General features: G+C 38.3%; 1 protein-coding gene and 1 long non-coding RNA gene across 6 annotated transcripts in view; one reads left to right on the top strand and one right to left on the bottom strand.

The window, feature by feature from the left end:
• Positions 1–26,373, bottom strand: part of LOC116732911 (RNA-binding protein with multiple splicing) — a 47,345-nt gene that overhangs the window by 6,608 nt on the left and 14,364 nt on the right. Inside the window, exons 2-7 of one of the 4 annotated variants that reach the window (XM_032583511.1) lie at positions 22,885–22,962; positions 21,133–21,171; positions 18,050–18,112; positions 11,932–12,082; positions 8,415–8,542; positions 5,266–5,329 (exon numbers count right to left, since the gene is read on the bottom strand). In XM_032583511.1, coding sequence (XP_032439402.1) covers positions 5,267–5,329; positions 8,415–8,542; positions 11,932–12,082; positions 18,050–18,112; positions 21,133–21,171; positions 22,885–22,962 — 522 coding nt within the window. In that variant the 3' untranslated portion in view covers position 5,266. Of the gene's footprint in view, positions 1–5,259; positions 5,330–8,414; positions 8,543–11,931; positions 12,083–18,049; positions 18,113–21,132; positions 21,172–22,884; positions 22,963–26,373 lie in introns of all 4 variants that reach the window. The other 3 variants (XM_032583510.1, XR_004341905.1, XR_004341904.1) reach the window with 3 other exon arrangements.
• On the top strand, positions 649–24,423 carry LOC116732912 (uncharacterized). 2 transcript variants are annotated; one of them, XR_004341907.1, is made up of 4 exons: positions 649–1,892; positions 7,641–7,652; positions 17,434–17,437; positions 24,414–24,423. It is a non-coding gene; the product is annotated as an uncharacterized LOC116732912 (long non-coding RNA). The 2 variants fall into 2 exon arrangements; XR_004341906.1 differs by lacking the exons at positions 17,434–17,437; positions 24,414–24,423 and adding exons at positions 13,933–13,939; positions 23,545–23,556 and having other exon boundaries at positions 7,641–7,655.

Raw genomic sequence — 26,373 nt, 5'->3', positions numbered from 1 at the left:
GAAAGGCTCTTCCCTCTAGAGGCCAGGTGATTAGGACAGCTCACGGTTAAAGATCCCACACACCAGCGCGGTTCCAGCTGCCTGCATTCTCTGTCTGTGAGTCGCCCCCACTTAGTGAGACGCCAAGACAACCGCTGACCCACAACAAGCCTCTCCAGACTGCTGACTTCTAGGCAAGCTTCACCTTCCTTTCTGAAACACCAACATTCAACATTTGTAATTAATTACAGGCTTTTGCTTTTCCAAGACAACTCCCACAACATTACACAGCAGTACAACAAACAACGCAGTGCCTTACATAAGTATTTACGCCACTTGAGCGTTTTCACATTTTGTGACCTTTTAACCACTAATTTTAATGTATTGTGTTAGGATTTTATGCAAAAGGTAGCTCATATGTGCAGAGCAGAAGGAAAATAAAGCATGGTTTATAGCTAAATATTTTTGGACGGTATACAGCGCCGTTTATCCTCCTGTCAAGCCGGACACAAAAACAACGAATTGTTTGCAAAGCTGCAACATATCAGGGTCAAACCGAGCAGGAAGGTTAACTAAACAACGAGCTCTCTGGTGGTAAAAACATAAACCTCATTCAGCTTCAGTATGACAGCATGATGACAGGGGATGTATTGTTATGTTATTTACTAGGTGTGTAAAATAATCCACAGACCATCTAGTTCTACAATAATCTTTCTAGCCTTTATCCAATGTTTTGGATTTACCCAGACAAAATGTTCTGTCAGGGTAAATTTTAAATTTAAACAAAGTGAAGAAAAAAATTGGAATGAATCTCCATTAAAAAGCACATATCTGCAATTTCCGTCTCCACTTTGATACAATAGTAGTGGGGTGAAAAAAAAGATAGTTTGTTTCCAGGGAATTTTCTCTCCACTTCTTTCCTTAGTGGAAAGAAATTTCAAAGATCTGACGTCTCTGGGGGTTTAAAGGAAGAAAAAAAATACAGTTTCTGCCTGCTGCTTCGGGACAATGGCTTTGTGTTGCAAAGGACATAATTGTTGTTTCCCCCTAACTGAGCAGTTATTGGCACCTCTTTTAAGGATGTGTCAAAAGTCTTAGGAGAATTTCATCTAAGATTACATTATAAATACAAAAAAAAATCTTGCCTTGATTCTCACAACATTCATTCAGTTGGAGAAAAATTGTGCGTTGAGAAGAAAAATGCAACCGAAAAATTGTTGTAATTTTCTACATTGCTTTTAAAACTTAATCAAGAGTATGCGGTTATTTAATTTGTATTAATGTGCTATGTACAGTACATGAAATGACACAGAAGCCCCTTTTTAAGAACCGGTCTTCAAATTGTGAAAGTCAAGCAATCGTGGCATTAAACATTAAAGTTAGGCAATTGCGTAACTACTGCATAGAAATTGTGGCAATCCTAAACTTAAACATGTCACAGTCTGTGAGAAATAAAATGTTTAAAACAACTGTAATGGTGACAAACGAGGCTGGACGAAGGTCAAAGTTTATATATACTTCACAAACAGTGAGGGGAATGATAAGGGAGGGAAAACAATCTTAAAAACCCATAATTAGAGAACTGAAGAAAGGAAAATTATCTTAGGATTACAGAATCTTCAGAATCCTTACACGCTGTCATGAGGGGGATTTTTCCTATGTATGTTTTAGTCATATCACCCTAAAAATTAACTTTATGCTAACAAACATTCCAGGTACATTTAATATAAAACATTATAAAAAGTGTTGTTGAGACGTTTACCCCAGACACGCACCATACATGCACGCACACACAAACTACGGACACAAAGATTCTACACAAAAGCCTTTTGTTTTATATGGAAACTTTCTGTAGAAACGAAACTTAACTTTAGTTAATTTAGAGCATCGGATGACCACTGGGAGGACCTTTAGTGACGTGACACATCAGCAGACCAGGAGGCAGACCTTAGGATATAAGCAATGTGTCTTCCGTGTTTGAGCAGATGCTGTATAATTTCGGTTACATTCACTCCACAACAAATTAGCCTGTGAGGGTAAGCGTCTCTCTTTTCTAGCGCTAAAAAAGAATAAAATAAGTAAAGTCTGATTATTTGTGTCGGCTGATTTCCTGCATGTGTGGTCACATGGTTCCGGTTCGTCAGTAAACTAATAAGATAACAGTGTCAAAAAGCTCCTCATAGCCACAGGTAAGCAGGGTGGAGGATCTGTGGGGTCACTGGCTTGTTTCTCTTTCAAAGGTTTTGGTAACTACCAGGACATTTTTAATTGTCCTGGGGTGCCCATTAGTATGACAGATGCTGTAGATCTAAATCCTGAATAAAAATCCAGCAGCACAAACAAAAGACAAACAAACAAAGTCCTTATTTCATAATTGGAATATGTGTTTCTCCTCCATGCTACACAGTCGGGGTTGCTGCCCGGTGAATGTTTCTGCAGCAAATGTTTGTAATCATCACAATAATCTTGACTGGATATGCTGGCTCTCCATCACCCTTCTCTGCAGGCCGGATATAGGGAAGTTGAATCACCGACGGGGTTAATATCCACTGGGGCACAGTGACTGGTCAAACGACTTCCTCCTGGTTTGATAGGAGTAATTATTTCCTCCAAGCCCCTCCCTTTTCCACTCCCTTCCCTCAATGGAGATTAAATCCAAAACATCACGAAAGCTTTTATTCTTTAGGCAACACCTTTAAAGCTCTTAGAAATAAACAGATAATGAAAAAAGGGTAAGAAGGAGACAGGGGAGACTAGCGCCAATCAACAGCTTGATGAATGTTAGCCTCCTTACTCCTGCCACCTCCCATCGACTCCCTAAGGGGGGGACCGAGGAGAACATGTCTCTTCCTGTCTCGAGACACTGGAGGGAGGTGACAGAGAGACTGGCGCCGTGTGCGTACACACATATACACAAACTATCTGGGGGGATTTGCAATGTTTTGCTTTCTGGTTTCTTGTTTTCTTTTTTTTTTCTTCCTTCTTTTCCTGCAAACACAAAAGCGGAGTGCAGATGCAGCCGATGCAGCTGACTTATCAAAGTACTTGTTGGAAATGCTCCTAGAACCACGCACCGATCCCCTAAACTAATTTGGATGTAATTTACTTTAAATAAAGCCCCACAATAAATGTTTTTAATAAAGACTCGTAAAAATGGAGCTTCCAGCAGCTCCCAAGTACCAAAGCACTTGACGGAGAGTACGGAGCGTTTACGACCATTCTGATCGCGTCCTCCGTCTCTCTATATCTGCTCAGTCCCTTTTATAATTCTCCAAAGAGTAGTTTGTTAGAATCGGAAACGCCAACGTGAGGTTCTAAATTAAAAAATGTATTTCATCCTGACAGGGTTTGATAAAGTGACGAATAAGTCCTAATATCTGCTGTTTGGTCGCAACAAAATTCAGTGTTTATTATGGTTATTGCAGCCATATTGTGGGCATGGTAATCTTTCCCTCACACAGAGGTGAGATAAATTTTAAATGCCCTTACACTGGGCATGCCAATGTTGCAACAATATCTCAGGATCTCCTGCTAGCAAAATACTCAATACATATAGCATCGATGAGTAACCAGTGAATTATGAATAAATGTACTTTGTGTGCTGCAACCAAATCAAAAACAACAGAAAGTAAATAATCTAGATTGATATTAATAATAGGGACATGCATATTCAAACTAATATGAATATTTTTCTTTGAGAAAAAGTAGACCTAGGGGTTGGTACAAATGTGTAAAATGAATACATTTCAATTTATATGTAGAGTGCACCTATTAAGACAAATAGAAAAAGTTTCATGCAAAAAAAATACTTCCAACTATTTAAAAAAAAAATGTTAAACTTTAAAACGGGTCAATTTGACCCGGAACATAACAGGAGGGTTAAATAACAAGTGGTTGACTTCATAAATCTTTTAAGTCCTATTATTTTTTAAAGCTTTACATTAGCAGGTTCTTCCTTAATTTGTTTTGCTATTTTAAATATTGTCACTGAAAATTTCTTTTGAAATACTGTGATGTACTTTTGACTCCATATTGCCCATTCTGTAGAAACACCTTTCTGACACTGAAAATAGCTTGGAGGCTTCTTTACTCAGTAAACACTTACACACCAAAGAGTGTTGTTGTCAGCCCAACCTGGTGTTGTTAAGAGATCTGATTTTTCTGATTCGAAACAGGCTGTTAATGGTCAGGGTCAATCAAGCTAACAATCATCCGATTCTCATCCAGTCGATGTCTCAGTGCATCTGTGGTAAGAATACTTCCAAGATTCCCAAGGAACTGATCTAAACAGGAAGGAGAAAGCCAGAACCACCACCTTGATAATTCAACATTTCCCACAGATTCCATCTTAGTCATTAACTTTTTTCAAATCTACCAAACACAGACTGAAGTTGGAAATTCCCCGTTCTGTTTGATCATCTGTGACTGGGTGAGAAGCAACTAAACTATAACAACCATCAACTCCGGAGAGGAAAAAGTGAAGCGGGGAAAAAAAAGACATAATGTTTACTATTTTCACCAAGTGGAGCTGCAATACAAATGTGAAAAACACCCTTCTGAAAGTGTTCAGTCCTACTAAAGCAGAACACTTGAGTAAAGGTACTAAGTGACTTTCACAACCAGTCTGTACTTTTGCTCCCAATCAAAGGAGAATCTATTAGCATTTTAGTCATATTTGCTGATCCCTTTTCAGTGTGCTTAATCAAACCATCTGCGCTGACACTCTCATTGCAAATTCTGTTTGACTCGCTGCTTTTGATGCCCAAGATCAACCATAACATCAATGAGAAGAGTCGACCCTGTGCAACCATGTGACCTGAGCGAGAGAGAGGCAATGAGGGGCGTGTGTGTGCGTGTGAAAATAATGGAGTTCCCCTTCAGATTGCGCCTTTCATCTCTGATGATGATGCGTGAGTAGTGGCTGAGGTTTGATTGACCCACCGGGCGTTACACTCCCATGTTCTCTGCTGGCGACTCACATGTTTGTGTTTGAAGTCAACCAGCAGATATGAGACCAATTAGCCGGTTAGTTTAGGGAGTTGGCAGGATGGACATTTTTCATCTGAGGTCTAAGTGCAAAAATACAAAAAAAAACAAAAAAACAACAAAACTGAGTTGTAGTAACATTCTGAGAAATTCTTCGTGTCTGTTTAGGAATGTTTCACCAGCTGTTTAAACAAAGTGTCATAACATTTACTGTAGAGCTCCTTACAATGTACATTTCTTCATTGCATCAGGGTAAAGCAGGGTCAGACAATGTGTGTGAATGCTATTACTTACACATACTTCAGCAGAACTGTCTGGACTTCCATCCCTGAGGAGTCCCATCTGCAGGAGGGAGCCAACGAATCTAAACACACACAATCTCACATTAACGCAAGTCTTGAAATTAACTTTATTGTGGCGCTCAGACACCAGTTGTTAGTGTATGAAAAGCTTCCAACTGTTTGTCATGAAGCAATTTTACAATTGATATGTATATTTCATTTATAATGGGAAACCTGGTAATATGTGTAAAAGTCATTTTGACTAACCAATTGTTTGTAAAGCTGAGTTCAATTTCACCAGCCACGCCTAATTCTGATTGCTTAAACAGAACCTGTCTGACGGCATGAAGTAGGCTAACCTATCCTAGCAAAACGTCTAAAGAAATTCATGAACAAATTAGGAGCAAGGCATTAAGATTTATTAGTCTGGAATAATAACATAGCTAAGGGTTTGGGACTCCAGCCAGAGCCATAATCCATAAATGTAGAAAATATGACAGAGGCATAAACCTGAGAAGTGGCTGTTTGGACAAAAAAATACTTTAAGAGAACCTCAGTGACTCATCAAGCAGGTTAAAGAATAACCCAGAACCACATCTAAAACACTCTTTGTTTCAGCTGAGGCCAGTGTTCAAGATTTAATTATAAGAAAGAGAGAATGGGGGGAAAAAATGGCGTCCATGTGAGAGTCCTAAAGCCAAAACCACTGCTGACCAAAAAGAGCATAAAGGCCCATGTCTCACCTGTACCAAAAATTGACTGATGGGGAAAATATTCTAAGAATAACAAGAAAGAAAGTGGAGCCTTTTGGGGGCGAGTGTTTTATCTGACACAGGAGAGATGATTTCAGCATGCCAGCCTCTGCATAGAGGCAGAGAGTCTGTTGCTGCAGACGCCACCAGGGGAGGCACGCCTAGTTATTAGGTTTAAGGGGCAATTACCTTTTCACCTACTGCAAGGCCATGTTGCTTTGCATGGCATCTTTCCGTTAATAAATGAGAAAATACTCTAAAAACAATTTTGTACTCAGGTTTTTTTTCCTTTCAATAAAACTTGTTTAATGGTCTGAAACATTTAAATGTGACAAGAAAAAAGCCCCCCAAAAAATCTGTAAGAAGGTAAATACTTCTTCACATACTGTAACTGGATGATACACACCCACCTGATTTTATTTCATGTCAGGATTCATTGTTCTGCTTTTGTGCTCAGTTACTTTTGCTCCAGTTAGGTTGCTGACTCCATCCGGCCTAAAAACACCTCTTAGCATCCAATAACCCTGATGACATCAGCTGATTAGCTGTGGAGCCAGGAAGGTGAGCTCATGTTAACATGATTTATATTTGATTCTTCTGCCCGGTGTGTGTGCGTGTGTGCGGGTGGGGGCGTGTGTGTGTGCGCCTGCCCTTTCTGACTTTATATCAGCACCTACCCCTGGTCAGATGAAGCTCTAACAAGCCCATCACTGACCACAACCCCCTACTGAAATCACAGAGCCAGATTCTCTTTGTGTCAGCATGTGTGCACATCCACGGCACGCATATGGAAAAATGCCAGCTAGGCAGATTCAGCGTGGGCTCATTTTAAATTCTGACTTCATCTGAGCTTCAGCGAGTGTCTTTCTCAAGGTGGGCAGGGCCTTATGCCTAAAAGACACAAGTGTCCGCATTATGAATGGAAATATATTCTATATGCCCTCTCTAGCAGATTTGAACAACACTGCATGACCCAATTAAAACATTTCAAGCAATACTTCAAATACTAAGAGATCAGATCAAGCCTGCAGACCAGTCTGACACTGAGGTTGCATTAGTGGGTCAACCTGAACCTAACAGGATTCATGAGAAGAATTTCAAAAGATCAATATTAAAACTCTCATGTGAGCTCACAGTTTGAGCTGAGTGGATTTCAAGACCTTGATGAACTGGACCAAACAGGGTTTAATTAAAGAGGGAGATTAAGGTAAAAAATAATGATGCAAACATAAATAAAAAACGGATTTTTGGCTTTTTCACAAGTATCGTATGTATTCTCTTCAGTTGTATATGTGACTTTTTAAACCTATTAAACCATTTCATAGTTTAGGATTTATTTTTATTTTGTATATGAGTCTGAATAAAAAAACCTTTCATTGCAGTTGAGTTTATGCTTTGTAAAAAGTATCTTTTGATTATTTTGACAAAACAATTTGCAAATATACCCTGATAAGAGCTTTTAAGACTTTTTCTTTATATATATATTTATTTAAATGTTGAAATTATTTCAGGAATTCATAGTTAAATCAATTCCTGAAAGTTCAAAAGGTCTAGTTTTCTAAAGGAAATCTAAAAATGAGCTCTTCATTTTTCCAAATCTCTAAAAAAAATGAAATTACTTCTCTACCAGACCCAAACTCAGTTTAATTAAATTGTTGTTCTCGTTGGAAGACCAAAGATAGGCCATTATCCAACAAATGCTTTTATTAAATAAATATTAATATTTTCCATAATGTAATAATATGAACTGTCACCATCACTCATAAAATAAATCCTGGGATCTGATTGGTTAACCTAATGTAAGCGAGGACCAATCACCTTGTCTATAGATGTGTTAGCCACATCCACTTGCTCTGGCAATCAAAGCTAACAGATAAAAATAAATCCAAGGCTATGAAATAATTAAATAAATAGTTTGCAAAATTTAATGATCGTTTTACTCAAGTAATTATGTACATTTAAATTATTGGAATTCTTGGAATATTTATTTTTACTCATCTACTAATTTATTTGAAATAGTTTTTTCCAATTTTATTTAAGTTACAAGACATAAATACTGGACTGTGGCATTTTTGGCCATCTCTGGCGATGCAGCCTCACTGTTCTTAAAAACCCACTTGAATACAAAAAAATTGACTTAAATGTTGACGAAGATTTTAGATATATTAGAATGTCCATTATTCAACATGAGGATGTATGGATCCCACTAAGAAAAATATACCATTTTGAACAAAATTAAGTTTTTTTTTCTCCCCCAAAATAAGCTAATATTTCTGCAAAGCTTCCATTAACAAAATGACTAAGTGACGAGCGTCTGTGAAATGGAATAGCGAGTGTTTTTTGGTCTCAGCAGTAGGTGAGGGAGCAGTGGTGATGATGGTGATAGCAAACGTTTGGGATGGGATTTTCAGATTACCTGAGCGTGGAGCGAGGAGGGATAGGTGAAAGCGGGTGGAAGGGCCGGCGACAGCTCTGCCGGGTACAGCGGGTATGACGCCCACACATCTGGGCTGCTGGGATATAGAGCAGGCACTGTGAGCTCATCTGTGGAAAGAAGAAGAGGAGGAGTGGAGTGAGGAAAGTGATAACGTGGATGGGTGGGTAGATAGAGAGACAGGGTGGAGGTGGTGGTGATGGTGGTGATTGTGGAGGTGCGCACTAGGGGGAGTTTTTAGTTTGTGAAGGTGATTCCTCTTATTTCATTACCTTGAACACTCAGTGAGTCCACACATCATACATTTGTCCCAGTACTGTTAAGTGAAACCTTAACAACTTAAAACATGAACTGCGAGCCTGTAAAGCTTTGGATTCCTCCTTGTGTTGGAGTAGCTGGCATTGTCATGTGTACATACACTGCTGTTTGAATAAATAAGACTGTAACTGTAGGAAATGTATAATGAAACAAAGTGTGATCAATCAGAGGACAGTTCCATTGCTGCCATTTTCCATAAGCCTCCACAATCAAAAGTCAGATCTAGGAATGATGATCCACACAACTTAACTTTGTTCTAGCTATAACTTTAAAAATCATTCAAGTTTTCTCATTGTTTTCCTCAGTATTAAGGTTAACTTTAACTAGCAAGCCAAGCTCATTGCTAATGCACTTCTAAATACTTTTGCACCCTGGTAAACGATGTACAGTATTATGGGTGCAAAAGAATTTATTAGGTTCAAAATTCAAAAAATAAAAGAAAACAATAAAGCTATTGATACATTTATGCTTGAGGCAGCCATGTTGGATTTTTGGAATTTTTGGGTCAGTTTTAGGCTGCCATGTAACCTCAGACTTTCTAAATGAGAAAATCAGAAATTGAAGCTCAAACAGATAAAAGCAGCATGTTAAAATGGGTGAATGGAAAGAAGTTGAATACTCATATTCCTTGTCAGTACATTACAACTTCTTGCACTAATCTACTAAAGTTTTGCTTACTTTAACATTTGTTTTATTTATTTTTTAGTTTGGGACTCTTCTAACATATCTTAGGTACCACAAGTACACTAACTATTGAAAATAAGCATATTTTGTTTTTGTATCTTTAGGTTCTCCCTCAAAGCCTGTTCTTTTGTTTATGTTTTTTTTTTTTTTTTTGATGGCTAAGCCCACAGTGGACAATGACTTTGTTAGCACCAGAAAACCTGATAACTACTTTGGAAGCATAAAAAAAAGTAAAGATGTCAAGGCGATCTGAAGTGAAGTATTAGGAGTATTGCAGATTACTTTTACATAGTTTATCACTTTGAGCTTCATCACAATATTCAACAGCATGTAATGCCACATTTAACCATACAGCACACTCCACTGTCACTGGAACAACTGAGAAAAATGTGAAAAAAAGCCCTCAAAAAAATTGTTATTATGGATTCTCTGTGATCCCAAAATCAGCTAGAGATTTTTTAAACCATCTTTGGCTCTCCTCTGCACTGCATGTGATTTCAAGGCAAGCATTGGTCCAGCCTTGTAACTGTTCCAGTTTTAATAAATGCTCTGACTGTAGATTTACGCAAGTTAAGTTGATCAGATACTTTCTTGTAGTCAATGCACCTAACCCTGATTATTAAATATATACAGTGACCCATCGCCTATTTGTAATTCAGTTTTTGCAGACTTTTTTGTGGAATGTATCTCCAAATTATTCGATTCTGTGTCAGAGCTAAGACAGTTTGCACTGTGCATATCAATGCATATTGAGGCATATTTGAACAATTAAAATCGGCAGCAATAAGCTTTTTGAGGGAATCTCGAAGATTTGCAGATTTTACGTGTTCGCTGGCGGCTGTAGCCTTTAGCCAACTCAAATATCAGGTGTCTACCATATATTTATATTTTCCTATGGGGAATGGCGTGTACTCTTGTCTTTCCCATTTTGAAGAGAGGCTAAGATAAAAGTACAACATCCTATCTTTACCCCAATGAAACAAAAATCCAAAAGGTTCCATGAAACTGTGATTGACCTAAAAAGGCACGCATCCATGAAAACAATTCTTCAGTAACATACATTTTAAAGAACACTGGAGCTGTGCCACCGGTTGTGGTGACAGCATTTCTGTGAATATTTTTTCTTAATGTGTTCCACTCCCATCCTCCATTGAACAAATTAAGGCTTGATATTTTTCTAAAGGTTTTCTGTGTGAGTTGGTGCTATGTAATATATATATATATATATATATATATATATATATATATATATATATATATATATATATATATATATATATATTAAGGCTTTTTAGATATCGTTACTAAAGTTGATACACAATAAACTAGCATTTGCAATTATTTCCTGGACTCAACTGTACCTTTAGTGAGCTTATAGAGTTAGCATTAACTTGATTAGTTTAAGCAACAGATCTAATAAATGTAATTTAAGATGGCGAAATTAATGGTTATCAGCAAATACTATTGTATACCCCTGTTTGAACACAAAGACCTGTTATTCTACAAATTACTAAACTCTGTAGCTTAAATCAGGCACCTTTTAGACTCTAAATTGGATACAAATGAGAACAAAAAGCTTTACAGGCGGAGCAACAGTAGCTGGAAGAAATTGCAAATGAGAGGAAATCACCTCAAACATAATTTACTCGTAAAGCTGAGTGCAAGGTGACTGTGAAAAAAGGTGCACAAGTGAGGAAACAGTGCTGTGTGGTGTACAGGGAGTGGACACTTAAAAACGTAAAAATCAGACAACGTGGGGTAACTCATTGGAGAACCATCAGACAAACATAATTTTAAGGAGCATTTATCTGTACTTCTCTATCAAAGAATGATCAAGAAAAAAATGGCTGATTAAAAAATCTCTTATCAGGAAGTGTATGAAATTTCTCTCCTGGTGATTACGTCATGGTTTCATTAATCGTTTCCGTCCATTTTCCTCTGAGGCAACCAGTAACACCCCCTTCTCTGGCAAAGAAAAGATCCAAGATAAGAGCGGTTTGGTCATTCAGGAAGAATGCACTATTACAGCTGGTCTATGTTTAACTATCAATGAATAATTTCTGCAAAACCCTTTAACCTCTCGGAAAAATGTTTAACCGACTGGGAACTGCGTGAACACATTCCAAACACACCTGGTACTTTCAGGTCCAACAGTTAACAATGAACATGCACGGTTAATAAGTACTTAATCTATGAGAGCATCAATCTTTTACCAGGTGAGCTAAAATAAGCAGGTTTTCAGTAAACATTTTACATGAAGGGATTTTTTTGTTACATTTTTGTTAAAACATAACCAACCCAAATGTTCTGTTGGAGAAAGAAAAAACAGGCACAGCATTCTATATACTTTTTGTCAAACAGAGCACATAAATATGTCTGATAATAAAAAAAAAAGTCCTAAAGGGAAACAGCTGCCCAGTCGAGCTCAGCCAAAGGAAGCAGCAGCACAAAGTAAGACATACTCAAGGACAGGCAGATGAGTGATCGGAGCACTTACATGGATCTCTGCTAATGAACTGAGGGCCGGGGCTCTGCTGGGAGGGAGGGGGGTTGGGCGTGCCGACCAGCTTGTTTTTAGCCATCTTGGTGTTGGCCTTGGCGAACTCCAGCCGCAGAGTTTGGGGAATCTCTGGATCAAAACGGACACCCTGAGATCAACCGGAGAGATTCGTTAGGGACAATCTTTGTTTTAGTAACACAGTAGAAAGGATCGTTGAACTGTACAAAGTGTTTCAGTATTTTGACAAAGCTTTTAAAAAAAACAAAACAGTCAATTAAGTTTATTTGTAAAGCACATTTCAAGAACATGCCAGTTCAAAGTGCATTGTGAAAACATACAAAACATTGTGAACACTTCATATAGCCACCAGTTGTGAAAACCAATAAAAGACATTGCTAAAATCAGCAATAAACATCAAATATGTTGGTCAATGTTCCATATATTGTGGTTCAAAAGCAACTTTAAAAAAAGGTTGCATATTTAATTTGTGAGTTGGAAAATGTTTAAGAGTGACTGTAAGGCATTATCCCTTCTAGTATTTCATTAGACATGGCCTACTGATGTATGGTTTAAAGCTACAAAAGCGAGACGTTAAACCATCAGTTTCAAAAGTGGCAAAAATTAGCATCAAAATGTGAGCATCAAAATGTGAGCTGTGTATAAGGGCTGAAAACGAGACATTTTCTCCAAGCCAATGTGTCCAAATGGCTTTCCTGTTGAAGTCTATCTAACGGCACGTTATCCAGTTGCTATCAGGAAAAGTACAGTCCATACACCCCTTTAAAATGCCTGTTTTCAATGTATGAATAAAATAAGGCCATGGTAAATAATTTCTAATCTTATTCCCAAATGGTAAGTGAAACGTACCATGTACAATTCAAACAAAAAGCAAACAAAATGTAGCAATAACCTAGCTACGTAAGTGAGCACACCCTGAAGCTAATACTTTGGTGAATCATCTTCATACTCAATTTCCACAGTCAGTTTTCTTAAGAGTCCATCAGCATCCCTCATCTTGTCTAGACAATATTTGTCCACTCTAACTTGTAAGAGCTCTAAAATCCTACCAGATTGTGAGGACGTCTTTTTTTCTGTAAGGCTCAACTCAGTGTTTTGAAAAACTAGACACAGAAATGAAAAGGGAAATTTTGGAAAATATAACTTGTCATTGAAAACTAGTCAAAACATTTTTCCAAGCGCTTGCAGCACATCTCACCTTGATTTAGCAGTGGGTGCAATGGCAGATGACGGTTTCCTTGCAAAAAATGTTAAAGTCTGTGTGAGTTAGCTTATAAATTTGAACTTTCACCGTGTTTCAGTTGTTTTGCAAGTGCCGATAGGCTGTTTACAAAGTTCTCGAACACCTTTTTGTTTCCCTTGAAGGTTGCTCACAGCAACTTTGTTGAGAGAGATTTGGGCTCACCACATAATGATTCCTAATGATGTTAAGAGCAGGATTACTTTGCTTTCACAACCACCCTTCAAAACAGGATGCTTAAATTATTTTGCTTGGCACTCAGGTTGTTATGTGATAATTGGGGAGGAGATTACAAGACAAAAAACTTTGCTGACTAGTATTTAGTGCAGCAATAAATCAGAACAATACAGACAGCAACAGAAAATATTGCAAATTATAATGTGCTGTTTACACATTTGCCAGACTCTGGTTCCTGGAACTGTCACGGTCCACTGTTTTTAATACTTTAAAGAATTTCACAAGAAAATATGCAGCTTAAAATATGTCTCTTTTTATAAATCACTGGTATTTCTCCGACTACCCTGCATTTATGCATTATTTTTTAATTATTATATAGAGAGCACTCTTGGCTCTGAGATTCTCTTTTTAGCTGCTTTTAGTTGTTTTTAACTCCATAGAAGCTTCTCTTGGCTCAATGCTTCTGTATAAGGAAGTGTGGCCTTCTTGAATGAACTCATTGCCAAAGCTATAGCTGTTATTAAATTTATTTTTCTTTTTAATAGAAAGTTCTAGTGATTCAGTGCTACTGTGTCTCATTCCCAGACTAATCCAGTGATAGAGATATTCTTATAAGCAATGCCATGGTCTCTTTATTTTTCTCTTCCACAGAAGGCAGTCCTGAACCAGAACCTCTGTTTATTTTGTCGCTCGTCCCTTAACTCTTAACCTCTGACCTCTTACAGCTGTTTGTAATGACCTGGGTTCTAACAGAGGTTTCTTTCTGTTAAAAATGGACGGATTTCACTCCACCGTCACCATATACTTGATCAAATTGCTGCAAACATATTGATTGCTGAACTACATTTGAAAGAATTTGATTTGTCCAAACTGTATTTCGACCTAATTTGAGTCTATATTATAGGATGTAACTTTGACTTGTTGGTCCTGTAAATTGCTTTGAGATTATGTTTGTTCTAAAGTATAATTAGATACATAAACTTATGTAAATTAACTTAAAATGCAGCTTGGAATGTGATGTCTGATGTAAGCTGCTCACTGTGGATTATTGAGAAATTTATAATCCAAGCCTGATGACACAATCCTGGCTAACACATGGTGTCATTTAAAAGTCAGGCAGATAAGCCACAAGAACCTTAATATGCTTCCTACTGAACCCTGGAACTGTAATTTAATATCACGACATCAGATGCCTCATTTGTCATGACACAGTCAGTGCTAAAGCTTAAAAGGAGCCACAAGTTTTGGCAAATGCTTGACATGCCACTGTTAAAGCCCTTCTGACATATCACTGCTCATGACAAATCAAATATAAAGGGTGTTTTTAACGCCACATGACCAGTTGGCCAAATCATTTCCCCTCACAGTTACTTGTGCTTGAGAAAACACAAGGAATGTGGCACAATCCAAGATCCTCCTCATCCAAATCACAGTGAAGACGTGTTTACTTTGCTTGCAAGCAACCAAATGGCAGGAAATTTTAGAGGCCACAGTAAATGTCATCAAATTAACCATATTTATTTGCCCGCACAAGATGCAGAGAAGCTACAAAGGTCAAATCAGCTGTGCAGAAAAGCAGTCGAGGTGCGAAGTTCTCTGCAGCAAAGGAGCAAGGAATTGCCGGGGATGGGCTTCTCATCTCGTCCCTGCAGGCTTGGGCAAAGCTGAGCTGCAACAAGCGAGTGAAGGCTCTTCTCATGAAAGAGGGGGGAATTAACTAGGATTGCCTTGGCTCAGGGCGGCTCGCAGCTTCTACCGGTAGTAGCTGCAAAGGTGTAATAAGCTGCAAAGTTATAATGAGGGGCCCCAGTTCTCCAATGTTTGAACCGAGCTGTGTATCCACCTTGAAGAGCTTCTTAGCTTCTTCTTCTCCACCACCATCTTTGGTTAATGCTAATGTTTTTGTAATTTGGAGGAAATAAAACATAGCTCCTGATAGGAAACAAATCCCTCACTTTCTCTGGAGGTTTCTCACTCTTCCGCATATCTAAATATGCAGATAGATGTTTTCAAAAAAAAGAAAACTTATCTCCATATGACCTCTCGGGAACATAACTCTGCCTCCAAAAAAATAAAACAATTCTTATTCCCACTTAGAGATTCACCAGAAACGTTGTGAGTGCTGCTGGCTCATAATAAGATGATAATTTTTCTCCTTTCTTCCTTTCTGCTCTGTCTTTGATACGTACCAACGCATCTAACATCTGAAAGGCAGCACACTCTGCTGTCACAGTCCCACTACAGTTATGGAGATAAAAGTGATCTTTTTCCGTCACGAAGAAATCAACAAATCTACTAAATATATAAATAACAATAGGAAAGCAAAGGTTCTGAAAGCTGGAGTTCATTACTGCCTTGGTTTTTACAAAGCTGGATAAAAACTCTGTGAATATGGGCTCTGTTGTTTTTTTTTATATATTTGAGCCTGCCTCACCAAGGCTTCTCCTGAGCTACAGACTGAAATAAGAGAGATTAAAATTAAACCCTAGATCAATATCCTCTATTTATACACACAAGAAGACTTAATTTTCTCCAAAACTTGCAGCATTCACAGGCAAAGCTCAAAGAGGCAGCTTTATTTCCATAAACAGAAAGCCTTCAGATGCTCCATAGTAGGCATAATGTGAATGTATCTTTATCACCATATATTGTGTGCAATATCATTGTTGTAAGGAACTGTTATTTATTTTTTTTTATAAAGCTTGTGGTTTTCAGGTGCAGATACAGAGATCAGAATTTTGTGGCCAATTACCAATCTCCAATTTTTGTAAAGTTTTGGTGAAGCCACACGAGCTTTAGTCGATTCTGGTTTCTTTTTAAATACTATAATGTAAGAAGGCATTGAAACAGCATTTACAAATGGAGTCACATCCATCCATCCGTTTTCTAACACCCTTGTCGGGAGGGGTGCTGGTGCCTATCTCCAGCTAACGTTCAAGGAGAGAGACCGGGTCACCCTGGACAGATCGCCAGTCTGTCGCAGGGCAACACAGAGACAGACAGAACACACAACCATGTACACACACTCACACCTAGGGAGAATTTAGAGAGACCAAGTTTTTTGGACTGTGGGAGGAAGCCGGAGTACCCGGAGAGAACCCACGTATGCACAGGGAGAACATGCAAACTCTGTGCAGAAAGACCCCGGGTCGGGAATCGAACCCAGGACCTTCTTGCTGCAAGGGAAACAGTGCTATCAACTGCGCCACTGTGCTGCCCCCATGTCACATCATTCAGTAATATGCTCAAGAGTGTTCTTGTCAGTGATTTTTTTTCTTACAGCATGTCCAGCGCATTCAACAATCAGAAAAAAGTTTGTACTTTTGAGCTTCTGACCCGCTGATCATCAGTCACAGCCAGTAAGGATGAAAATCAGCCAATTCTGATTTCTTATCTGCGACTTACAGTAGTAAATTTGTACTTTTTCTGCTATGTACCTAAAATAGTGCTGAATAAATTATGTAAAAGTGGTGGGGCTTCCTCAGTGTTGTCAGTGAGTTCTGGTCATTATTTTTCAAAAAATTTAAAAGCTATTTTTTTATATGAAAATACTGAGGAAAATTTGGTGCATCTTAACGAGATTAATAGAAATGCACCTTTTTATGTTATAAAAAATACATTTCAAACTTCCCTAATCTTAAAATTCCTTAATCTACAAATATTGATTCTGTTTATATTTGCCCCATCTCAGTGCTAACTTAAGATGGGGCAGCAAATGGCTAGCTGCTAACCTTAGCTGCTAATATTGCTGAGGTTAGCAGCTAATGGTTAGCCATTTACTATATTATCAGCCCACAAAATGTTTTATTCTGTTCTGCCACTATTTCTTCATTCTTCAAAAATGCTAAATAAGTTCACCACGTTCAAAGTGTTGAAGGTTTCGTCAATGTTTTGGAAAAAAGTGCTATCAGCTGGTCAAGGCTACCTTAACGTAACAGGACAACAGCAAACAACATTACAGTCAACAACCATCTCTGCTTTTCTTTGTATCCAGTAGAAAAGGCTTCATAATCTGAAATTTTGCTATAAAGAACATCAGTTCAACTTATGTTTATCAATGTCAGTTTTGTATGCATGTGAAATAGCAAATGCCAACCTTAGCATTGTTGTTGCTAACGCATAGCTGTCACAATATTTTCAAGGTTCTTACTAGTAACTTATCTTGTCTGTCACCATTTGTGATTGTAACAAAATACCCAAAATGTTAGCAAATGATACATTTGAAAGTGGTGGAGTCCACTTCAATGTTTTTGCAGCTGTGTACTATCAGCCAGGACAGGAAATAATAAGCTGTCAACATGACAAAGCAAGACACAAACTACTTCCTTTTGCAAATGAAAATAAGAGTCTCAAACAAATATACGGTATTTCTTGTGCTCAGTTTTATAACTGAGACTATTAACATTATTATAGACCTGCTTCACATGCTGATAGCAACTGGATATATTTTGTCCAGACAAACATCATTAAGATGAAAAATATTATAGCACAACATCTGTTTTTTTTCTTTTTTACTTAGCCGTCATATACTTGCATCAGATTTTTTTTTGCATTTGAAGGGTCATGAAGGAATGTGTGTACTTCCCCTCAATTAAAGCTGCAAAAAAAAGAAGAGGAGGAAGAAGCAGAAACATGCTTTGCGCTGAGGCGGTGCTCGAGCGGTGAGGGCATGGCACTTACGTTCAAGGCATTCTTAGCAGCCTCTGCCTCTGATCGGCTGTCAAAGCTGACAAACCCCACTGGCTGGGGAGAGAAAGAAGACAGAACAAAAAGAAAGAAACATTGTTTAGGGCAGAAATCTGAGTCTGCATTTCTGTCTGAATGACAAAAACATGTTCTTTTTTTATACACTGTGTACATTTTTTCATTTCTTATCAGAGTCAACTCCTTCCTTCTGCGTCTCTTTCTCTCTTGCCCTGTTTATGAAACTGTGGTGACATGAGGAGAGATAGAGAAGAAGGGGGAGTAAAAAATGCTGTTTAGTTTGCACAAAGAGAGAGTTCAACGTACGGGCTCTCCTTTGCCCAAATACGGGCAATGTGAGGAGCGAGAAAGTGCATGTAAGAGTTGCTGTAAAAGACCCTGAGAAGGGAGGGAGAAGAAGCTAAAAAGAGATAGAGATGAGAAGAAAAAAAGAAGACAAATGAGTACAGAGTTTAGAGGTGAGAGGTGAAAATAGAAGAAAGTGAGGCCAAAGCTTTTAAAAGCTCCTCTCCTCAAGCAGGCCTGCTTCGTGACATTTGTTTTAGAGTGTTAACTTCGGAGACCTGTCGCAATGATGGGAGGGGCACGAATGGAAAAAAAGCAAAAGGAGAGCAAGACTATGCAGGTGTGAATCCCAAAAAAAGGTTTGTTGTTCCATGTTTGTGTGGTTAGAGAGCCTCCAAACACATTGCTCCCTTGGGTTCACACCGCCGTCTGTGATCTGGAAAAGCCGTCGAGGGTTATGGGAATTTGGAATAAGTGGAGCGAGAAGCAGGAGGGAGAGGAGGGGGAGAAGAGGAGAAAAAGACGAAACACGCACATAAAAGAAAGGACTTAGTAAAGACGTCAGGAGGAGGAAGCGTAGCAGGAATATAAATAGAAAGGGTCTGAGGTCTGGCTGCTGTTGCTATATATGGAGATGGCTGCGAGTTCTCTGGCTGGTGGAGAGAGAGGGCCGATCGATTGATTTATGTCGCCATCGCCATTGCCATTAGTGAGGAGAAGCAAAACAAAGCAGGGGCACTCCTGGACAGTACTTTGTGACTCCTGACTGAACGTGCGCATTAGCTGACATTTGTCTTGTTGAGGATGGCATTTATGGAGGGGGGGAGAAGGTAAGCGATGCCCCTTTTCAGTCAGTTCAAGGGCTAGTTTGGAGACAAGCATTTCAGCAAAGGTCCTTTTTTTGTATCACATCCCCCCTCACCCCCCCAAAAAAATTAGCTATTAACTCACAGTTTAGATTTTAAAGTCGCAGACATTTTCTTTAAAACATCTGCCAAGTGTAAATACAGTGAAATGGAAATTCATGGAGGTTTTTTTACTGTTAGCTGACTCTTCGCAATGCAGACGCAGCCATAACATCCGTAAGTGGTGGTGAGTGGAGATGTTTAAGACTTTTAAAAGCACTTGTATTAGTGCAGTTGCAAGGGCCATTTAGGAACTGTTATTTGCACCATGTTTTACATGATGGCTGGTTTATAAAGGAAACAAACAGGGTTTTGTTTACTCCAGCACTATGAACTTAAATTTCAGGGTTACATAAAGGAAAACAGCAAACTAATTTATTTGGAAAAAGTGTTCAAATATCTTGCAGCTTCACTCTTCTGTTCAGGTTTGTCTAACACCTCTTTTCTTATACTTTGCTTCACAAAATGCCTGATTTTATTGTAATATTTGTAATTGCTCTTTCAAAATATTTATGTGGAACTTGATTAATATCTGAATGCTGTTAGGATTTGTTGTCAAGACACTTAAAGACAAATTTGGCCTTGTGTTGTTGCCTTGTGAACAACATCTCACAACAAAAATATATTTCAGTTTGTTATGGTTTGTTATGGTCATCCATATCTCTGTAGGACTGCTGTCAACAAGAACCACAGGTGGTGGTACATAGCACCACTTAGTACTGGTACTTAGTGGTACCAGTTTGTTATTAATCTGTGTTTATTGAGGTAAACACAAGGTTAATTAATAGCTAAAAGAAGGAGCTTTTCAAGCCCATTTGTCTCTACTTCAGGCAGAAACTACTTAATAGAGAAGAGCAATGGAGAATACTTAAAAGTATAAACTACAGCCGACATCGGTGAACCATTATCTACCCATAATGTGTGGAACAAGGATCTGAGAATGAAATCAAACCCAAATTAACTGTGTTCCAGACAGTTGGAGTCAGAAAGTCCGTGGAATATGCTAAGTGCTGTGAGAAGCTAATTACTGGGTACTGACAGTGTTTTGTTGTATTTTATGTATAAATCATTATAGAAACAAGCTCATGAGCAGACTATGGAGTACTGCACTTGTAAAAGACTTTCCTAAGTACAAATAAACTGTCTATTAGTGCAACTATTACTATAAACCAATTTGGAAACATCTGTAAATATCTGTATAATTCTCAGGAAAATAGTATTTTATTGTCTTTTTCAGAGCTTTTGGCACTTTGTCACAGCCTGTCACAAAAATGTTCCAGTTTCTTTAGTTGAGTCTTCAACTAAAAAGCACTAATAAAGTGTGAAAGCACCAATAAACTATGTCCTGTGCTCCACTACTGCTGAATCTTGCGAGTGTTTTTCACATCCTGAAACTACTAGTAAAATAAAGAAATGTGTTATTGCAGTATATGCTTCCCAATAAGCCCAAGGTTTGAGCAGAACATGTCTTAGCAGGAGACAGTGTGATGTGAAAATATAGGTTGCTTGACTCTGCCTATGCGCACCTGCCAGACTAGCTAATTTTCAGTCCTGTTCCTCTGGAGGAAAACTCTGACCTCGTGTTAAAATGCTCTTTTTGACACCCTCCACCCCTACCGACTATCAGACTGGCAAAGGCAACTGGGTGAAACGTGTTTCCCCCTCCCAACAGGAAACCTCTCTTACACGTTAAAGAGGTACTTCCCGACAAAACAGAGGGGTTATCCTTCCCTGTCAGCAAGCCGATCCCACCAAGATGGAAAAAAGGAGATGCAGTGAATTGCAAGCTTCTGACAGATGGGATGTTTTGTTAGGCAGCGGCAGAAATTCATGCAGTGGATTCTTTGGATGAGAAGACATTAAACATACCTGCTTAGAAGTGAGCTTTATCAAGGATCCTTCGTAACCCTGAGAAAAAAAAACAGAATTATGACGTAGGGAAAGACTGCCTTACAATAGTATTCATACCCTTATGTAAATGTACCTTTAATGTATTTTATTCTTATTTCATGTAATAAATCAAAACAAAAGGCTGTTAAAGGGTCAAAAAAGGTTTTCAAAAATCTGAAAAGTGTGCATTTGTATTTAGCATTTTTAACTCAGATTTCCCTAAATACAGATATATGCCTTTATAAGCTGCCTACTTAGTAAATAGACTCGATTTCGAGAAATAGATTTCTTTGTGGAAACTGATCACAAAATAAAGTCAGACGTTTTTAGAGAATATTAGTGGATAGACATATAGTACACCGGAATGAAAGTAGAGTAAGGATATATCAGAGTCAGGTTATTTCCCAAGCCTGCTTACTGGCAATGGCTGCCCAACTAAACTGACAGGCCAGGCAAGGAGAACATTAATGAGATAAGGAGATGCCAAAGGAAACTCTGGAGGAGCTGCAGAGCTCCATAATTCAGCTCTAAATCATAAACACATATATGGGCTTAACAGAAGAGTGCCAAGAAGATGGGGGGGGGGGGGGAAATCCATATGAAGTTCCATTTAAAGTTTGTCAAAAACCATAAAGGGAAAAGCAACATCTGGTCAAATAAGGCCAGAGTTTAAGCTTTTGGCCAACAGGCAAAGGAAGCCGGTCAGAGTTGATGCAAATATCGATTTTAGATGAGAAGAAACTAAAACTGGGTTGGAGGTTCCCCTTGAAGCACATAACAACCCCAAACTAGGTCCAGATCAAAATCCAACTGAGAAACTTGAAAACTGCTCTTCACAGATAGCCTCAGTCCAATCTAACTCAGCTGAAAATATCTGGCATAGAAAAACGTCCGTCTCTAGATGTGAAAGTAGAGGAGCATCCCAAAAAAATTGCAGTTGCTATTATAACCAAAGATCTCTCTCTCTCTCTCTCTATATATATATATATATATATATATATATATATATATATATATATATATATATATATATATATATATGTATATATATACTGTATATATTTATGTGTGTGTCACAAAAAGAACGTTGAAGATTGTGCTTACAACATAACAAAATATTGAAAAGTTTTAGCGATGTGATTACCTCTGAGAGGCACAGGCATTTTATAACATTTGCTTCACATGGTAAGGTTGCTTTCTGGAGCTCTTAGAAAAAGACCATATGGATTGGATTGTTGTGTCTTATCTAATTATTCAAGGCTTCCAGCTCTTAACACTCATGATGTAAACCTTTTTACTCAGGGTACATACCAAACGCATTGTCTAATAGAGGGATTACATGGATTGCAATTATTCAATCACTTGAACAGCACTGCTCTTGAACCATTAAGGTGCATTATTCTCGGGCGATGGGCCAAAAAGCCAGCAACATCCAGGTTCGTTCAACTGGATTAGAAATCCCTGCCAGCGCAAGAAAGCGGAGCTTCCGAGGCAAAGCAAACAGCTTTGTTTTTGGATTGCAGGCGTTGAGCCACTTTTTCCATGATGAACACGCGATCGAGATGTGATTGAAGCCTGGCGTTAGGAGCACAGACACTTGAACCTCGAGGGAGAGTTTCCATTGCCGTTTATTTCATCACCATTAATGGAGGTCTCATTGACTGCTGGAAAAAAAGGAAAGCAGCTAAGAATAGCTGCTGCAGCCCATCGGTTTAAAACATACAAACATACCTTAAATGGTCTGAAGAGGAGATATAGCTCCCGTGGTTTGATATCCAGCGGTAGCCCACTGACGAATAGTGTTCGGACCTGAAGAGGACAAGAGAGAGGGATTATGTATTTTTCATTAACCTCTGTGGTTATAAATAGCCTCAATGGCTCTCTGACGGTGACATAGGAGATTATGAGGAACAGGACAATGAAGTTAAACAGTTACACTCAAAGATAGAGATACATTACTGTTCTGCAAATGCACTCCTTTCTGCACCATTGTGCTCTCCTGTGTAATCTGCAAATGGCCAATCCCCCTTGGCAGTTTTATCCTCTGGTTTACATTTGAACTTTTCAACTTGCAGCATGGGTTGGCATTTCTTGAGAATTATAGCGTACTGTATATGTTGAGTATGTTGGGTGGGAGGAAAACCCAAACTGAGAGTGAGAGACGGGGCATAAGTGCAGCGGACAAACTCATGATGACTTCGGTCAGGCATTTAGGCGTAGAAGACATCGTGTTATGAAAACTGATGAGGAGAATATACAAGAAGGCTTATTTAAACAAGGTTTAATTAATAAAAAAAAAAAGAAACACTACATAATGCTTTCAGGCTCTACTGCATCAAATACTATTTTCAGAGAAATAGTTCACAACCTCTGTGTTGGAAAATGAAGCAGAAAAAATTATTAATAAGTTGAACTCATCAGGTTTGAGAGCATTTGGGCTCCTTAAAACATGGGTCTGAAGACAAACATAAGAGAGGGTAGAGCATAACTAACTTAACTAGTAACTGGGCTCTGACTGGGTGGCTGTGTCTTTACTCCCTTACATTGCATGTATAAAATGCAAAACTTCCTACTTTTTTCAATGTAAATACATCATATCTATGTCTCTAAACTTTTATCTGATCTTCGTTGCACCTTACATAAAATGCCTCGCAGAACATGCTGTATGTTGATGCGTTTATAAAAAAAAAAATTGAAAATGTTTACTTATGTGATTAATTTAAAGAACAGAAAAATATAAATCTGAATATTCATCATTTGTCAGAGCTGATAAATTAGAAAATGTCAGAAAACGTCAGAGTGGCCAGTAAACTATTCAACTGGCCAATTGACTAGTTCACCATTTGTCAACTTGACAACAAAAAGCAAGAAACTCCACTCTTCTACTGCGTATGACGTCAGTTATTGCTGTGTCTATTTAAATTAATAGAAAATGTTTATTAAAAAAGGCATTTCTTGGGGGTGCTGTGGTGGCGCAGGGGTTAAGCACAACCCACATATGGTGACCTTAGTCCTGTTCACGGCTGTCGCAGGTTCGATTCCTGGCCTAGCGACCTTTGTCTTCCCTTTCTCTCATGACCCACTTTCCTGTCAATTCACTATCAAATAAAGGCCACTAGAGCCAATATATATATATAAACAATTGATTAAGAAAGAAAAAAGGCATTTCTCTTTGTTTAATTGGTTGGAATCACAAGATTCCACCTTTACCAGCCATTTAAGGAGGATGGTTTAAAACACAAAGTACCTTGTTTGTTTAGACTACAAAAACATGTCCAACACTCACATAAGGGTTATTAAATTTAGAACTGCAAAATTAAATGGAATATTTAAAAAAGAAATAAATAAATAAAAAAAATATCTTAGCTATATGTTAACAGACATAAAAGATTTATTAATACTTTCAAAAGCCAGAAAAAGTTCAAATGGACACTTTTGTTCCAATCATTTAATGAGGAATTTCTAAGTTTGCTCTTTATTCTCTCATCAAAGTCAGAATGCAACTCTTTTATTTTTCCAGCCTGGTCAATCACACAATGGAAAACCAAGCCTCCTTGTCTAAAAAAGGCTGGTGTGAACAACAGCAGTAGCAACAGCTCTGTCCACACATTCAGACCCATTAGACCCGAGCTGGGGTTTGGTAAACACAGACATAGCAGCACTACGGAGCACAGGTGCCGAGGAGTTGTTTCATGCTGCTGAGAGCAGATCTGGTTACAGATTTGTAGGCAGCATAACAGAAAATTCTTTAGTTACATGCGTCTGTGAATCTGTCTGTGCTTAATAAAGGGTCAGCCCAGGACAGAGCTGTTAACACACATCCAAACATTGAATGTGCCATTCACTGAAGCCACTGCTTTAAATCCCCATCAAAAGATTCAAAATGTAAAGTAGCCTTTCTCCAGTTGTATTTTTATATGCATATTTAATACAAACATATTTTTTTTAAAATAGCTAAATATGCATGTAGTTTAACTAAAAAGCTCCACCTTAATATCAATAAGGCTTTCAGAAAATTTTAGTTTTGTACACAAAGAAGATTCAAAGCTCCCAGATTCATTAGATTAAAAACTCAGGGGACAAAAGGAGCTGCTGAACTAACATCTCACCTCATTCCCAAATGTAACCTGATCCACACCCCCAAAGCCAGAGGCTGATCAACACATAAACAAACGCAGCTTAGCAACTGGGGGAGCAAAAGCATGGTCAGCGTCACCAAGCTCATTCAAACATAAAGTAGAAAAAAAACGTTCCCCTGTGGTAACTCTCTCATCACAGTGGTGAGCTGGAACCTGTATTGTCCTCACTTCACCTCGTCTCAGGCAGATATGTTTAAATTAACTCTTAGGATGCTCTCCTTGCATTAAAAAGTCAGCAGAATAAAATCAATCAGGCTCAATGCAAACACAAAAACAAGTGGAAAAACTACACCTATAAAATGGTGTTGTGGATGAGTCACCTTTACTTTTCCATCCATCCATTTATTGTTCTACTCATCTGAGATCAGGTCAGTGGTGTAACAGATCAGGTTAGGGCAACACAATATTAAAAAAACATGCAACAATATTGGTGGATGTTGCGATAAAAGTGACTCGCAACATTTCTTTCCTGAAAAGGTTGCTTCTTATGGCACCTGCTGTTTTGGCCTTGAGGCAACTTGTAGTTCGTTAATGACTTGAACACCTTACCACCTCTTAAAACCTTTCAGTCCTGCATCAAAGAACTGGTGTCAGCAAATACACAGGCACAGAAAACCTGAATGCTTAATACTTTAGAAGTCTTTATAGAATAACACGAGTATAACAAGTTGATATTAGCGAGTAAATTAGTCGTGCATCTGCGTAGTTTACTGGTCGACGAGGGTTCTTTGAGCTAGCTGAGCAGCAGTGCATAGCAACAAGTGGAGGAGGAGCCGCATTTAGATACTTTCTGCTCCAAGTAGCAAGAGAAAACTCCTGTAACTTTCTGTATCTTTTTGATGAAAACAGGTTACAGTGGAGGAACAGCATGATTGTTCTTGAAATACCTTGATACCAGTCACCAGCGCATTGTTATTGGAAACTTACAAGAATAAAAATTAAGCTACATAGATTTGTGTCATTGCCAAATTTTGGCAACAATTATTCCTGTTGGAGCAAAAAAAGACCCATAAATAGATAGAAAACTCATCACACAGTTTTAATAAGACTAGATTAAATTAAGTGTAGTTATCTTAAAGAC

Source organism: Xiphophorus hellerii, chromosome 14 (assembly GCF_003331165.1).
Source record: "Xiphophorus hellerii strain 12219 chromosome 14, Xiphophorus_hellerii-4.1, whole genome shotgun sequence".
Lineage (NCBI taxonomy): Eukaryota > Metazoa > Chordata > Actinopteri > Cyprinodontiformes > Poeciliidae > Xiphophorus > Xiphophorus hellerii.
Note: the sequence above shows the minus strand (reverse complement) of the source record. Positions and strands in the feature narration are given on the sequence as shown.